General features: G+C 42.6%; 1 protein-coding gene and 1 long non-coding RNA gene across 24 annotated transcripts in view; one reads left to right on the forward strand and one right to left on the reverse strand.

Annotated features, from left to right (window-relative positions):
* The window catches only part of LOC103161680, a 97,267-nt gene extending 94,750 nt beyond the window's left edge, over positions 1-2,517 (reverse strand). For 13 of the 22 annotated variants that reach the window (XR_004768573.1, XR_003482437.2, XR_003482433.2 and 10 more), the window contains exon 1: positions 2,339-2,512. This is a non-coding gene — a long non-coding RNA (uncharacterized LOC103161680). Of the gene's footprint in view, positions 1-2,338 lie in introns of all 22 variants that reach the window. The other 9 variants (XR_004768568.1, XR_004768566.1, XR_004768563.1 and 6 more) reach the window with 6 other exon arrangements.
* A 45-nt stretch (positions 2,518-2,562) lies between these two features.
* LOC100758278 (alpha-methylacyl-CoA racemase) lies at positions 2,563-15,240 on the forward strand. 2 transcript variants are annotated; one of them, XM_027401271.2, is made up of 5 exons: positions 2,567-2,895; positions 3,785-3,928; positions 5,263-5,423; positions 10,808-10,994; positions 14,475-15,240. In XM_027401271.2, exons 1-5 carry the CDS (start codon positions 2,649-2,651, stop codon positions 14,882-14,884), a joined length of 1,149 nt encoding a protein of 382 aa, XP_027257072.1. In that variant the 5' UTR covers positions 2,567-2,648; the 3' UTR covers positions 14,885-15,240. The 2 variants fall into 2 exon arrangements, with proteins under 2 accessions (XP_027257073.1, XP_027257072.1); XM_027401272.2 differs by lacking the exon at positions 5,263-5,423 and having other exon boundaries at positions 2,563-2,895; positions 14,475-14,631.
* The last annotated feature ends 580 nt before the right edge of the window (positions 15,241-15,820 follow it).

Genomic DNA, 15,820 nt, shown 5'->3' on the forward strand with positions numbered 1-15,820 from the left:
GCCATACAACTCAGAGATGTTCAAACAGCAAAGGTCACCTGCCTCCACAAGACTCCACTTCCAGTTGCTCCATGGCTTCAATCCTTTAAAACATCAGTGGTTAGTAGTTCCCTTTTAAGAGCTGCGTCTCTCTGAGCGGATGGGTCTTCATCACACACCTGCAATCTTTTTATGCTCACGCCAACATTCTAATTTTCATTCTAACTAAGTTGCACATAGATTTGGTTGTGGGAGGATGAAATTACCTCTTTTGCAAAAGAGTACCAGTGGGTGAAGGAAGGTGATTCATGAGACAGCTGGAAGATCTAAATCATTATCGATGGTTCTATAGTGCTTTTACTCATGGCCCAACTCACCACTTCTCTGAGGTGACTACTGCAGTTTCAAATACATGCAGTTATCTGTGGTCTGAAGATACTAAATAGAAAACCCTAGACATTCTTAAGATTTGAATTGTATGCCATTCTGAGTAGACTCATGTGATCTGGTGCTCTGTTACTCCTTCACAAGACATGAACCTTTGCTCTGCTACCAGCCTGTTAGTCAATTAGTGTCTGTCTTGGTTATCATCTCACATTGCAGCACTACACCTATTTTGCTCAACAATGGCAACAAACACAAAGCAGTGATATTGACAATTTGGACATGCCAAAGAGAGGCCATGAAGTAACTCCTTCAAGTGAAAAGGTGAAAGCTCTGTGTTTAAAAAGGAATGAGAAAACAAAATCATATACTGAGGCTGCTAACACTACAGTAACATCTATCTGTGGGACTGTAAAGGAGGAAAATGTTGGTGCCAGTTTGGCTGTTCTACTTCAAACTGTTTAAGTTAAAGCAGCAACCCATGATAAGTGAATGAGTACAATGGACATTCATTTTTGCATGTATTTATATGAAAAATTATAGATACACACACTACTTACTAAGTGTTTGGAGGAAGGAGATTATCTACTAACCTAGTAAGTGTTTTGGTAGAAAAATCTGACCTATCCTTAGGTAAAACTGCAGCAAGAAACACTTCATAAGCATATAATGGAAATAAGCACACACATATACACACTCTTCTAGGATTTGATCTAATGTATTAAGAACATTCTCCAGTGCTGTTTGGATCATTTGAAATAGTAAAAAAAAAGGGGGGAGTGCATCATGGAAAATAGTTGAAGTTTAAATAAAAAAGCCATCCTGGATCGTGTAAGTCCATAATGCCAGTATGTTGTGAGTCTGAGGTATGACAGCTGCTAGTTACACACTGCCTGGGCAACTTAGCAAAATCCTGAATCAATCTAGAAAGTAAACATGGCTGGAGATAGATCCTAGGTGGTAAAGTAAGGCTTTTCCAGCATATACAAGGCACCAGGTTCAATCCCATTACCCCCAAAAGGGAAGGAAAGTCAAACCAAAATAAATGTATATTCTAATGAGAAGGTAAATCCCAAAGGACATAGCTAGAGTTGGTAAATATCTACCCACTGCAAAATACAGCATTACTCAACCATTCCATTTTCTGCCTTCTTTGAGTTTTCAATGGAGGATAGTAGGTTAAAAGTGTGAGCATAGTGTGAAGCAGATTTCAACAGCCACAGATTGCAAAGGGCCAGATACTTTTCTGTATATATTTATAGCTCTATTATTGCCTTGTGGCTTGAGGTACTAAAGCATGAACACTCTATGGCTAGACTTACAACTTTATTTTCAAACATAGTAATAAAACACACCATTTGACACGTTTCCATATATTTTCCAATCTTGACACAACAGAGAACTCCCAGTCACTACTTACAATCACAGACGCCTCTGCCCGGAAGTATCTTAAAACTCACGGCTACAGCTACGTAGCATTTCACCTTTGCTTTTCTTATCTGCCTCACTTGTTAAGAATTGGTGCCAGAGTTTTCTAGAATCTATGTCTAGCTCTGTTCGGTTTCCTAAAGCTTTCAAAAACTGCATTTGGCACCTAAACAGGTGAGAAAATGACTCGTAAACGCGGGGGGGAGGTATTTGACTGTTTTACACTTTTTTAAAGGGTTGAAAATGAGTTTCTAAGTCAAAATTGTAGTCTTCCATAAAACTGACAGCTGACAAACCAAAACTATTTTTAAATTTCTCTCATTCATCGCCGGATGAACAATACTTCGATAGCCCAGACTTCCCCTAAATGCTGGGATTACAGGAGTCCACACCAGGGGCACCACTTTGAGTGGTGCTGGCCTTCACTCTTGCTAGGCAGGCACTGGAAGGGCACTTAAGTTTTCAGGACGGCGAGGGGGACACCCTGTGGCCTACAGAAGGAAATGTCCTTGCCTCCTTACGTTGTTTTAAATAGTGCTTAAAGTACCTTGAAGTCACTCACTGTGGGATGGGAGCAGGGATTCGGGTAGCACAATGAAAGCTTCCGGAGAGGACTCTCACAGGCCGGAGTTGTCAAGGTCAAGGTCTTAAACTTTAACTTAGAGAAGAACAGAGTAGAGCTGCTAATTAGACTTGAGCCTGGGACTACCGATGGAAGGCGGGAATTGCGCAGGCGCGCGCAGCCTCCCGGGCGCCCCCGCGCAGGCGCGTGAGAGAGGCGGGGTGCAGTGTGAGATGGACTATGATACAAGGGCGAGCGGGGTGCCGGGCCGATCGGCTTTCGTCCCAGGACGGTCATGGTGTTGCGTGGCATCAGGGTGGTGGAGCTGGCGGGCCTGGCCCCGGGGCCGTTCTGCGGGATGGTCCTGGCGGACTTCGGAGCTCAGGTGGTGCGTGTGGACCGGCCGGGCTCCAGGGGCGACGTGAGCCTTCTGGCCCGGGGCAAGCGCTCGCTCGTGCTGGACCTGAAGCGGCCGCGCGGAGCCGCGGTGCTGCGGCGCATTTGCGCACGTGTGGACGTGCTGCTGGAGCCCTTCCGCTGCGGTGAGCCGCGCCGCGCGATCGCCCGCCCCTCCTGGCGCCTTACGCCAAGCTTCCCTGTTCCTTAAGTTTTTAATTTGTTGCCCCCCGCCCCAGCACTCTTCTCATTTGCCTTTATTATTTGGGGGTATTGAACCGTATGAGAATCTAGTGCAAGAGATAGATTGGAAAACTTCACACTGGAATGTAGCCACTGACCCTTCATTATGTTGGTATGTATGCCTATGCTCTAAAGCTATCCACAGACCGTGCTAACTGTTCCCTAAATGATGGTATTCCTGAACTCCAGCTTCACGAGCAAAGACACTGTTTTCATGCTCTATTAGTAGACACGGCTTTTGAGCCGTGTCTTGCATGCTTGGTGACCTACACCTCCATCTGGCTATCCGTAGGCATTTGCAACTATCACAAACCCTGAATCAAGTCTTTCTCCATCCATTTAAAAGTGCTCCATCCATTTAAAAATGCCCAGAGCATCCCATGGGTCTGTGTTTTCATCAATCACTGATTTAGCCACTCTTGTTCCTTACTGGCATTGCCTGGTAGATACCAGGAAGTTTGCCAATGAATGGAATGGGGCACCAGGCATATTTATATGTAACTTTTGGTCCTCACAGGCATATCTGTGGACAGTAATGGTAACATTTAGGATTATGTCATAATGCTAAAATGCCCTGTTTTAAGATGAGGGTGGTTCAATGTGGTTAAGTAGTTTCTCCAAATGACTCTTATTTATGGCAACTTTCAGCAAAATCACAACAAATAGTATTACTTGCAAGAATGCACTTTTAGTTTTACCAGTAGAAGGAATTACTCCCATCTTCAACTTGTGCTCTCTTTAAAAACAAACAAACAAACAAAACACCAAGCAATTGATGACTTTTCTCTAAAGGCGTCATGGAAAAACTCCAGCTTGGGCCAGAAACTCTACTGAAGGACAATCCAAAGCTCATCTATGCCAGACTGAGTGGATTCGGCCAATCGGGAAGTTTCTCCAAGGCAGCTGGTCATGACATCAACTATGTGGCTTTGTCGGGTATGTTGGAAATGCTTTTCTACAACACTTTGAATTGGTTCCAACATCAGGAAGTACGGTTAGGTTGATTGACAAGGGTTTAAGAAATATTTATTGTTTTTCATTATGTGTATGTGTGTGGGTATATGAATGTGAGCACCCATGCCTCTAGAGGCCAGAAGAGGGTCCTGTGGATCACTGGGAAGGAAGGAGAGTCATAGGTATTTTTTGTGAACCTTTCCATGTGAGTGCTGGGAACTGAACTCGGGTCCCCTGCAGGAGCAGTCCACACTGTCAATGACTGAGCCTTCTCTCTCTGCCCCCCCCCCCAGCCCTGATTAACAAGAAGTTTAAAATGTAAAGATGTAAATATTTATTGGAACTGGCAAAGAGAACAGGGTTGATGAAAGTAGGTTGATTTGAATTCCTAGAACTGCCATTGTTAAGCTCTACCTGCTCCCCCACCCCCACCCAGACTCATTTGATGGGTAGTAATCACTAGTACAATTGGGAGGTGAGTGTTCAGGAAGGCCCCTACTAGGAGTGAGGAACAAGGTAATAAGATGGATAATCACTCCACATGTTGGGGAAGTTGATTTGGTTTGGTCCTGATGTTCCCTCACCAAAAATCATTTTGAGCCATCATCTCAGACTTCTGTGAACACTGTAAAAGCCCACAGTTTTCAGGCCTTGCTATCACTCTGTTGGAATCTGTGCCTTCGAGAACATGTTTTAGAATGGCCTGACTGTATTGTGCCTAAAAACTGTGTGTTAGTGATGAAAAGAAATCTACTCTCCGTGAAAAAGTATTCAAAGGTTGAGGGTGGAAGTGAGTATAAAATTGGCTTTTCACATCTTTTCAAAACTTACTTTCTGTTCTTTTTGTGTGTGATTATTTTCCTACATCTATTTTTAATAAAAAATGAAAGTGTGTTATACTGCCTTAAAGCCAGGAAACAATTTGACAATAATTATTTTGTTTTCTCTAAGACTTAGTAAAGTGAAAACTTTTATAACATACTTAAAATGTTAGTTGGGATGATTTTTTTTTTTAAATCTTTACTTATTTATTTATTTTTCAGGGAGAGTTCACAGTATAGCCCAGGGCTAGAAATCTAGACCTGGAGTGCTGGGATGACAGGTGTATGCCACCCCACCTGGCTTTGGGGAAATTTAAACCAAATGGAGCCTATCTTGAGGGAGAGCTTGTTTGTAAGTAGACTAAATGGGTTCAGAGTTTGAGGAGCACCGTGTGCCATTTTCAGTTAGGTCAGTGACTATAAAGACTGGCTGTCCCTCTAAGGTGCTCATGTGTTTATTTAAAAGGGGCATTCAATTTGTTGTTCATGGTGCAGGTGTTCTGTCAAAGATTGGCAAAAGTGGTGATAACCCATACCCACCTTTGAATCTCCTGGCTGACTTTGCTGGTGGTGGCCTGATGTGCACACTAGGCATTGTGCTTGCTCTCTTTGAACGCACACGTTCTGGCCAAGGTCAGGTCATTGATGCGAACATGGTGAGTATTAATTGGGTGGTAGGGTGGAGATGGTAGGGCTGCCATATGATGTGTGATTGCCTCAAAGCTTTCCGAATAAGACAAGAAATACATAAGGTTTACTATTTGAATTCAAGTCATCATAAAGTTATGTTTTGTTTTTTGAGACAGGGTCTCTTTATGTAGCCCTGGCTGTCCTGAAACTCATAGAGATCCACCTACCTCTGCCTCCTTTATGTAGGAATTAAAGATGTGTGCCACCATGCCTGACTAGATCTTTTTCTTTAAAATAGCCTTACCCTTTTGTATGCATTAGAATGCCATATTGAGGCCGCCTATGGAGTCAGTGCTTTAAACCTTATTCATTCATTTACTTATTTTGTTTGAGTGTGTAAGAGTGCATCTGGAAGTCAGAAGACAACATGTGAGAGTCAGTACCCTCCTTCAGGAAGCTGTGGGGATTGAACTCAGGTTGTCAGACATATGCCATGTCTATCTCCCGGTATGCTCTAAACTTTTAAAAAGTCACCTGATTTCTGTGTTGTATTTCAACATTTTCCTCCAAATTGTCTTCTGTGATAAAAATAGAGTTGCCAAGTAATCAGCCTTCAAAACTGAGCTTCAGAAGTGGTCCCCAGCCAGCGGAGCTGGTCCTTAGAGATGCTAACAATGGTGGGCCTTCCTGTCCACACCTGCTGCTGCATTTCCTAGGAGATGCTTCAGTTTCATGTTTCTCTGTGTTCACTGTGGTACATGAGCACACACCTCCTCCTTCGGGGCCCTTTCTCTGGGATTTCTATCTTCAGTCTAGACTAGTGCATTATTTCCCGTCTTCTGCTGGGGTGTATTTCAAGATTCCCATTGGGTATGTGAAACTGAAGGTATTCTAAACTTTATATTGCTATATTTTCCCTAGATAAACCCACATATAAATTAGACACAGTAAGAGATTAACACAGTACTAAAAATAGAATGGTAATAAAGCTGGGCGTTGGTGGCACACACCTTTAATCCCAGCTCTTGAGAGGCAGAGACAGGAGTATCTCTGAGTTCGAGGCCAGCCTGGTCTACCAAGCGAGTTCCAGGACAGCCTCCAAAGCAAGACAAACCCTGTCTTGAAAAAAACCAAAACCAAATCCAAAACCAAAAAAAAAAAAAAAGCTTACTTGTGCATTTCTCTAGTTAGTATTTTCAGACCATGGTTAATTTAAATGGTGGCTATTGAAAGTAAAAGTCCATATAAGGGGGAGACTTGTACCTTGTCATGATGCCTGGGCTCTAATCTGAGATCTGACAGCTCTTCAGTAAGAGTTCGGGACTGAGAGATCTTTGGAGGTCAAATAGAGAATGGATTGGACAGAGACAAGATTGGAAGTAGAGAGACCAGTTAACTAGGGTTTGCAGAGCAAATAAGAGCACATACTATAGCAACTAAAGTTAGACTAGGACTGGATTAAAGGAATACTAAATGTAAGTTTGTGTGGGTGTTGTTGATGACTTGGCAAGTGCAAGGAAGAAAGAACTGATGACGGAGCCAGATTTTGGCTTGTGTGACCTAGAGGATAGTGTCCCTGGCTCCCAGTGGAAGACTGATAATGGAGCAGACAGCAGGATGCAGTGGAGCATGCGTTGACAGCTCATTTCTTTCCTCTTAGCTCTGCAGTTTCCTAGCTCTGTCATCTTGGAGGGTCACTTTACAACTGTGTCAAAGTTGTAAAATGAATAAAACATCAACTTGTCAGAATCGTTAGGGAGTTAGTTCATCATTGTGTGGTGTGTCAACAGTGCCCTGACTTGACTCTCTAAGGCTTTGTGATAATGTCTTTCTTTCTAGAGGAAAATGAATTTAGTTTTGTTCAAGTTTAAGTAGCTCTTCAGTATCCAGGGAGAATACTTAAGTAGGGACCAGTAACAGATTTTACACTCACTTAGGAATAAACTGGGAGCCAGGTGAGATTCTGTGGTCCCCTGGGAAGGACACAGAATGCTAATGTGTACGGAGTAGGTAGGCAGAAGGGGAGAGGCAAGGATGCAAGAAAAAAAGGGAATGTTATCATGGAAACCAAAGTTGAAAAGTATGAAGAGAAGACTATTGGCCAGAGGGTCAGAAGCCTGTGGGCACCCCCCACCTCTGGTTTTAAAGATTGAAAAATGTAAATTGAATTGGGTCACTGGGTGACCTTTATAGAGTCTATCTCCCACTGCACCTCCTCATGTGAAGCCTTGCTTGGCTGCTTCCTTCTCCCCTCAGGTGAGTTATGGCCAGCCCTATGCTATGCCTGTTTCTTGTGATTCTGTCATGAGGCACGACTCACCTTGTCCTTTTGGTCCCTCTGTTACATGTTTTATGCTATGTGGGCTTAACTGTTTAACCCTGGCTCCTGACCTAGTCATTGCACAGCCTCAGTATGAGGTAGCAAAAGCAGCAAAAAGTTCACATTGTAACACCAAGTTCTGGGGCTCCCATGTGGTTACCTTTCTGTGAGCCACAGAGTCCAAGGGAGATAGATAGGCTTATTCCCATTGGCTGTTGAAAATTTGAAGGCTCCAGAGATTTTTTTTTTTTTTTTAAGGAGGTGGCTAGGAAGATCCAGAAGCAGAGCCATACACAATTTAACCCCAAGCCAGGCTTTTGAATAGCTTTCCTCTAATGCCACCCAAGAGGAATGGGCTAAGAACAAACATGTGGCCTTGGGAGTTGTAAGGAGTCATAGTTTGCTATGTGTAATTGATTGTTGATAGTTGAATGTAAATGGAAGATGGTTTCACTTTTCATCAGAATGTAGCTAGTATCTAATTACATTTACCTAGTTATTAGACAGTGGTGAGGTCTGAGTGTATGTGGAAGTATAAACTTTTCTTGGGGTTCATACTTATATTAGGGGCTCATTGGTGTTGATTAATGACTCAAGTCAGTGGGTTCGGTAAACCTCATTTATCACATCCTCAACCCATAAGCCCTTGTAGACAGTGACTTAGGGGAGACAGATGTCTTTTCCGAACAGGCCAGTAGCTTCTTGCTATTTAGCAGCAGAATCCTCAGTCCTGTCAGGCATCAAATGAGATGGAGTCTGTGTTCTCACAGCCCTGTTCCCTAGAAACTGTGAGGTTAACTGCTGAAAAGGTCCATTTTGTTGTATCTACTCACTGTAGGGAGTGCACCTGACCTTGGCATTATGAGTAGCATGTAGACTGTTGGCCCTCATGGTGACAGTGGTGGGAAGGTTGGGGCTGCCCTTTTTCTGTGCCATAGGCTCTTGACTGGGCAGCTTGGATTGTGTGTGAGAAAGAGAATAAGAGAGGTGTGTGCTGGGGTAGTCACTGCTCAGCCCCAAGATGAGATGAGGATTGCTAGCACTGGGTCCCTTCCTGCGGCACTCACCTGTCTCATTTATGATAAAGCACAGCGAAAAGACTTCATTACAAGGTTGGTTCAGTCTAGAATCTGAAAACTTTTCACACATTTGACCTGAATTCGAAAGTCAGATAATCAGTGTTCTGAGCTTCCCACGAGAACTACTAGTGGCACCGCACACGCACAGTAACTCAGTTTGCTTATTATTTGCCCAATTAACTGTCCGTCAGGTGTGAGGCCTGAGGAGAAAGCAGGCCCTTTTTGTAGTGGCCACTAACTTGTTGGATTTTGAATGAGCAAGCCCAAATTAAGATCTGATTGGAACAATAGTTTTCCTTCAGAGTATTTTAATAACAAGTTCAAATTTATGCAAATGGAGAGGGAAAAACTTTAGTAATGAATGTGACTGAATCTATGATTTGTTGGGATTCAAACACTAAAAGGTAAACATAAGGTTTACTTAAAACAGTGACATATTTATGTGCTTATGTATATCTATGTGTGAATCATTATATGTCATTATGCAAATATGAGAATGTTAACCTGATCCCCCAAACAAAAGCATCGCCTGCAGCTAGGCAGTTACATGAGCATAGGTAGTCCCCATCAATTAGCTATAGTATGACTGTATTTGCCCATGACAGATGTCATCACCATAACTTCAGGTGTTTCTGAGATTTTAAGCTGAAAGGGAAAATTGGGCTGTCTCCAAAAAATATTTTACATTTGCTTCCCAGCCTGCAGATGAGGAATTCCATGCTCACTATTGGAAAGGAAACCTCTGTGGGTAACATCAGGGTTAGGTTCTTCCTGGACACTGGAATCATTAGAACTATAAAGCTTTTAGACTGTAGAGCCAGATAGCACAGCTACTCAGGAAGCTGAGGCATGATAGCCCGAGCAACTTAGTGAGATCTTGTCCAATGTTAAAAGTAAAAAAAGAGCCGAGGGCATGGCTTAGGGTGGAGTAATTGCTGAGCATGCGCAAGGCCCTGGGTCTACTCCAGAACTGCTCCGCAAGCCCCAACGACAGCAATGAAGAAACAAAATCTTCAGGGATGGGAAGGTTACTATGTATGGTGCCTCTGGGCTTCAACTTTGAGCACTGTGATAATGACACCTGGGTACTGGAATCCCCTTTGATTACTTAGGGAGCTGATGGGAGGGTGGTAGTCTCAAACAGATTTGTTTGGACTTAGGAAACTTGAATGTTTGCCACCCATGTGGTTATGTTTATTTTGTAACCTACCAGTGATCATTAAAGGTCATAGGATTGGAGTGAAGTTGGAATAAGCTAGGTTTATGGTTTCCCTTTACAGTGTGGCATGCTTTGTGTGTTTGTGTATATGTGCTTACAGGGTGTGTGTGTGTGTGTGTGTGTGTGTGTGTGTGTGTGTGTGTGTGTGCGCGCGCGCGCGCGTGCGCGCCATGTGCATGCTCACAGGCAATGAAATGGAATGTGTAGATACTCAAAGTCAGTTTTTAACTTATGTGTGTCAGTTGGTAAAGTCCCTGGTGCCCAGGCATAAGGACTGGAGTTCAGACTGCCAGCACCCATGTGAAAATCCACAGCATTGGCTTTGATCTCAGCCCTGGGGAGGCAGAGGAAACCTTGGGGTTTCCTGGCTAGCCAATCTAGATTGGTGATTTCCAGGTTCAGTTGGAGATGGTCAGCAAGCAATGGAGAAAGACATTGACCTCTGACTTCTGTGCATTCACACACAAACAAAAGTAGAGAGAATAGTTCAGTGAGTGTCCATGCCCTGTTACCTGACTTCAAAAATCATCAACACTTTGGCAGTATTTGAAAGGAAGACAAATGTAGGTCCTTTAAGTCATAGAGTATTTTCCAAATGAAAAGGGTACCAGTGGCAGTCTCCCATAAAGCCTCTCTCCCTCAGTTTGCAGAAATAACATAGAAATTGTATAGTTAGGTATAATTGTCATGCCCTGTAAAACAGGCAGTTACATAAATATTCAACACCCTAAATAACCCTTCTTTTGTGCTTCCTTAAGCCCAGCATCCATAAAGTCTCTTGCTTCTTCACAGGTGGAAGGAACGGCATACTTGAGTTCTTTCCTGTGGAAGACTCAGCACATGGGGCTGTGGGAACAGCCTCGAGGACAAAACCTGTTAGATGGCGGGTCACCTTTCTATACAACCTACAAGACTGCAGATGGAGAGTTCATGGCTGTTGGCGCAATAGAACCCCAGTTCTACAAGCTGCTGGTCAAAGGTAAGTAACCAGCTCTGAGTGTCTTGTTCCTTCTTTACTGTGAACTCTTTAATCTCAACTTTGAGACCTTTTGAATTCCACGATATCTTTTTTTTTTTTAGTTCAGCTTTCTAGTTAGTGTAACTGTAGCCATCAACATCATGGGGCATTTTCTGTCTTTTAAATTGACAGATAATTTTACTGTTTTATAAAGTAACTCAGGACTTACAAAACAGTAAGCCGGGCATTTGTGGCGCACACCTTTAATCCCAGCACTCGGGGAGGCAGAGGCAGGCGATCTCTGTGAGTTTGAGGCCAGCCTGGTCTCCAGAGCGAGTGTCAGGATAGGCTCCAAAAAGCTACACAGAGAAACCTTGTCTCGAACAACCAAAAAAAACAAAAAAACAAAAAAACCAAAAAACCAAAAACAAAAACATTAACAATAGGTTTAGTGGGAAAGCTGGTACTTCAGTTGCTCGTGACACTGGATGGATGTGGATGTTTCTTCTACCCCATGGACCCAAACATTCCTTTTTCTTCCTAAAAGAGGTATGGTGATTCTCTTGGCCACTGTTCCTTGATGAACATCTCTATAGTACTAAGGTATAGTAAAGTCACCTGACCACAGTTCAGCTAGACAATGTCATTGTCACTTGATACCTTGGAAGTGACAAGGAAGTTAATAAAGGAAGTTTACCTTTATTGAGACTTTTGTCTGCATGGCATGCCAACACTAGTTAGAGGGAATTTGGGATTGCTTTTTCCCTTGTGAAATAATTGGACTGGAGTTATTCTGTTATGTGAAATGTTGCAGTTTAAAGTCCGAACCACGGATAATTAAATGGTTTTAGATAGACTCTGAAGTAAAGCTGGCCATGGTGCCTATTATCCCAGGAACTCGGGAAGTAGAGACAGACAGTGGGATCTTCATGTGAAGGCAAAAAATACTCCAGGCTAGAGTTGACTCCATAGGTAAATGCGTGTGGAGGCTAGTGGTTGATATTCAGCATCTTCTTCATTTGCTGTCCACTTCATTTTGTAGGGTTTTTTTCTTACTTATAAGTTATTTTACTATTTAAAATTTTTTCTACAGTACGTTTGTTTTTGATCACATTCTTTTCCCTCTCTTAAGTCCTCCCTGTTTCTTCCTACCCTTCCCACTAACTTTATGTTCTTTTTGTTTTAAAAACAAGCAAACCACAACTAACAAAACCTAACACACACACACACACACACACACACACACACACACACACACACACACACACACACTTGTTTTCTGTTGTACAACTACCCTTCTGGACATGAAACCTGCCCTGTAGTGTGCTTGATATACCCAGTGTTACCCCATTAGAGAAATCTGATTTTCCATCTCCAAGCAGGTATCAATCATAAATTTGCCTTCTTGGTTAAAGGTGGGATTTGTGTTTACTTCCCCTTCTCAGTGCTGGGATTTTGTCTGGCTCTAATTTGTGCAGGTCTTGTGCATGCTGTCACAGTCTCTGTGAGTTCACATGTGCATTACCCCAGTTATTTGGGAAAGATGCTGTTTCCCTGGAGACATCTTGCTGAGACAGGGCCTCTCTCATTGTTTAATGCTGCATATGCCAGGCTGGCTGGCCCATGAGCTTCTAGGGAGTCTCTGGCCTCTGCCTCCCATCTCATTGTAGGAGCTCTTAGATTAGACACACATCACTACCCTCAGCTTTATATGGGCTCCAGGGATTTGAAATCAGGCCTTCCTGCTTCTGTGGCAACACTTCACCACTGAGCCATCTCTCCAACCCATAGCTGAGATTTTGAGTGGGGTTCTGTTGAGTGTGTGCCCTGATCTGGGGGATGTTGCCATCCTAGCCATATTAAGCTTCCCAGTCTACATGGCTACTTGCCTTGCTTTATGTCTGTGATCCCGGTGATGCTCTGTAGTTTGAATTCCTCCTTTGACGAGTTTGTTTCTTACACATATGGATTAAGGTTTTTCTTCACATTTTGTAACTTTTTAGATATTTATTAAATAACTTTTTCTGATCTTTCTTGCCTGTATTTTATGATGCTGTTAATGCATTTGTAAATATATTTGATGGCGTCTTAGAATTCTGTGAGGCACTGTTAATTTCTCCTTATTAATGTGGCATTCTGTTCCTCAGAGTAGATAACTGAGTTCTCTGAAGATTTGTTTGTTTATAATGATTTTCATCATCTAAATCTGTGTTCCTTGGTATTCGTAACCACTGACGTCTGTCCAGTTTGCTTAGTGTTCAGCTGGGCAGACACATTCTGTAATGTCTTGATCCAGTGAATCTTCCATCCTTTTGCGAGACATTTTATGCCTCCTCACTTGTGCAGTGCTTCTGAGATAAGCAATCCAGGCCTCTTATAGATGTCTTTTACTCCTGAAAGTGTGCATGTATACACTATACAGCCTTCAAAAGCCTCTAGGAAATCCAAAAGTTTTCTCATTAAAAACTTTTCATCATTGTACTCTTAACCATTCATATTATAGAATCCCCTTTCATGAGAGAAGAAAAGTGAGATTTATACCAATCCCCTGTAAAGTGGCCCTTTGCTACACAGATGCCCTTCCACTAGGGACAGCGTTATATCCAAATAAACTCACAAGCAGTTGAAAATGAGTATTTTCTTTCTTATTTTTTGGGGTGGTGGTGGTGGTGGTTCAAGGCAGGGTTTCTCTGTGGCTTTGGAGATTGTCCTGGAACTAGCTCTTGTAGACCACGCTGGTCCTGCTTGCCTTTGCCTCCCGAGTGCTGGGACCAAAGGCACGTGCTACCACCGCCCGACTAAAATGAGTATTTTCATCTACTCTTTGAGAATGCATCTCATACATCTCCTGACAGCATAGCTTAATGTGCTCTGAACAACAATAATGTGTTGTCTATTACATTAGACTACAGTTGGGAAAATCCTCTAACCCATAACTTTTTAAAAACAATAAGCTGTGGATATTCCATATAATATATTGAACACTGACAATGAGAAATAATAGTTGTTTGGCAATTTTCCACACCAATGTAAGGCCTAAAAATCTTCACCTAGACCTTGGCTACCTTAAAGACCTTTGAGCTCTTAATTTGTCAATGTATAGAGAAAGGGATATTATTCATAAAGCTATAGCCGTGAGCTTCACCACTTACCCTGAGGCTCTGTTCTTGACAGTGGTGATAGTCGGGTATAACATATGAAATTTTATTTTTAAAGTGTTTGAGAATATTATATAAAGTATGAGGTTATTTTAATTCAGCTAGACAGATAATGCCATCCTGAAGAAATTTCTTTTTGAAAACAAACTCAGAAGAGAAATCAATTTCTGGCACTTCGACTGTACCTGCCTTTTGCACTCATTGGCTCCAGCTTCAAAGTGGTTAATTTTTCTCTTGCCACTCATTTGAGAAAGCCTGATTTAGGTTGTCATAGTGACTCTTCATTGATTATAGTTACTCCCCTCAAAGTGTAATAACTAAAGACACCACATTTCCCTCTCAGGACTTGGACTCAAGTCTGATGAACTCCCCACCCAGATGAGCATAGCTGATTGGCCAGAAATGAAGAAGAAATTTGCAGATGTGTTTGCAAAGAAGACGAAGGCGGAGTGGTGCCAGATCTTTGATGGGACAGATGCATGTGTGACCCCAGTGCTGACCATTGAGGAGGCCCTCCACCACAGTCACAACAGGGAACGGGCCTCCTTTATCACTGACGAGGAGCAGCATGCAAGCCCCCGTCCTGCACCTCAGCTGTCTAGAACCCCAGCCATCCCTTGTCTGAAAAGGGATGCTTTTGCAGGGGAGCACACCGAAGAGGTTCTTAAAGAATTTGGATTCAGTCAAGAAGAGATCCATCAGTTGTGCTCAGAGAGAGTCATTGAGAGTAGTAAACCAAAAGCCAACCTCTGACTCTCACGGCTCAAGGGAAGCCGAAGGCTGCATTTACACTGGAGAATGACACTCATGATGGTATGCATGGAAATGTGGATGAGCAGTAATGACGTGATCCAAGCATTCCAATCAAGACACAACTAAAGACTGATTACAGAGTAATGATTGCATTCTGAATCCGCTTTTCAGAGCCTCTGATTGAGGAATATTTTTGTGTGTGTACTGATATTAACTTGTCACAGTCTTTCTGCCTTTTGGTTCACTTGATAACGTGCATTCATTGATATTAAAGCCCTTATATAAATATAGCGATGCTATATTTTAAATGAAGTAATATAATTTTAATAAATAAAGCTTTTTTTCCCTTCCTGGAAGTAAAGTGTTTTTAAGTTGTAAAAGTGTTCTAGAAGGCCCCTTAAATGCCATTTAAATAGTATTTTCTGATGCATTGAAATATTTGAGCACTACTGTTAACAAAATCGCATACCCCTTAAAATAGTCGAACCCTTTTTATTCACTCCTTGTCTTTGAACTCAGATGTTAGCAAACAGTCTTGAAGTTTTCTTCATGAAACCCTGCTTCAGATCACTGTACTAAACGATGGGCTGTGTGTGAGCCACCTAGTGGCCTGTTCTCCATCACCTGGCAAGTTAACTGTCCTGTATCCAATGAAAAGTCTGCTAAGCTCCTCCCACCAATGTCTGCCTCTGTACTGATCCTGTCTCCATCTGCCCCAGAAGTCCTTCTGCTTATCCTCTGAGAAAATCACAATGATAAGCAGCTTTAATTAAGCAAATAAGTAAGTCAGGAAGTATTCCACAGGCAGCATGGAGAATAACCGGTACGAAGAAGACATCCTAATGCTGAGCTGCACATCAGTGAGAGACATGACTGACAGCTAGGATGGCCTCCAGGAGCAAAGTGAGCAGCTCATCTTTAGATGTCTCTATTACA

This window comes from Cricetulus griseus, chromosome 2 (genome assembly GCF_003668045.3).
Source record: "Cricetulus griseus strain 17A/GY chromosome 2, alternate assembly CriGri-PICRH-1.0, whole genome shotgun sequence".
NCBI classification, from domain to species: Eukaryota; Metazoa; Chordata; class Mammalia; order Rodentia; family Cricetidae; genus Cricetulus; species Cricetulus griseus.

Bases quoted from the DNA above. Each gene is read 5' to 3' on its own strand.
- LOC100758278 (XM_027401271.2), top strand. From the start codon at position 2,649: ATGGTGTTGCGTGGCATCAGGGTGGTGGAGCTGGCGGGCCTGGCCCCG. The intron at 2,896-3,784 runs GTGAGCCGCGCC...TTTTCTCTAAAG, and splicing joins GCTGGAGCCCTTCCGCTGCG to GCGTCATGGAAAAACTCCAG. The intron at 5,424-10,807 runs GTGAGTATTAAT...GCTTCTTCACAG, and splicing joins AGGTCATTGATGCGAACATG to GTGGAAGGAACGGCATACTT.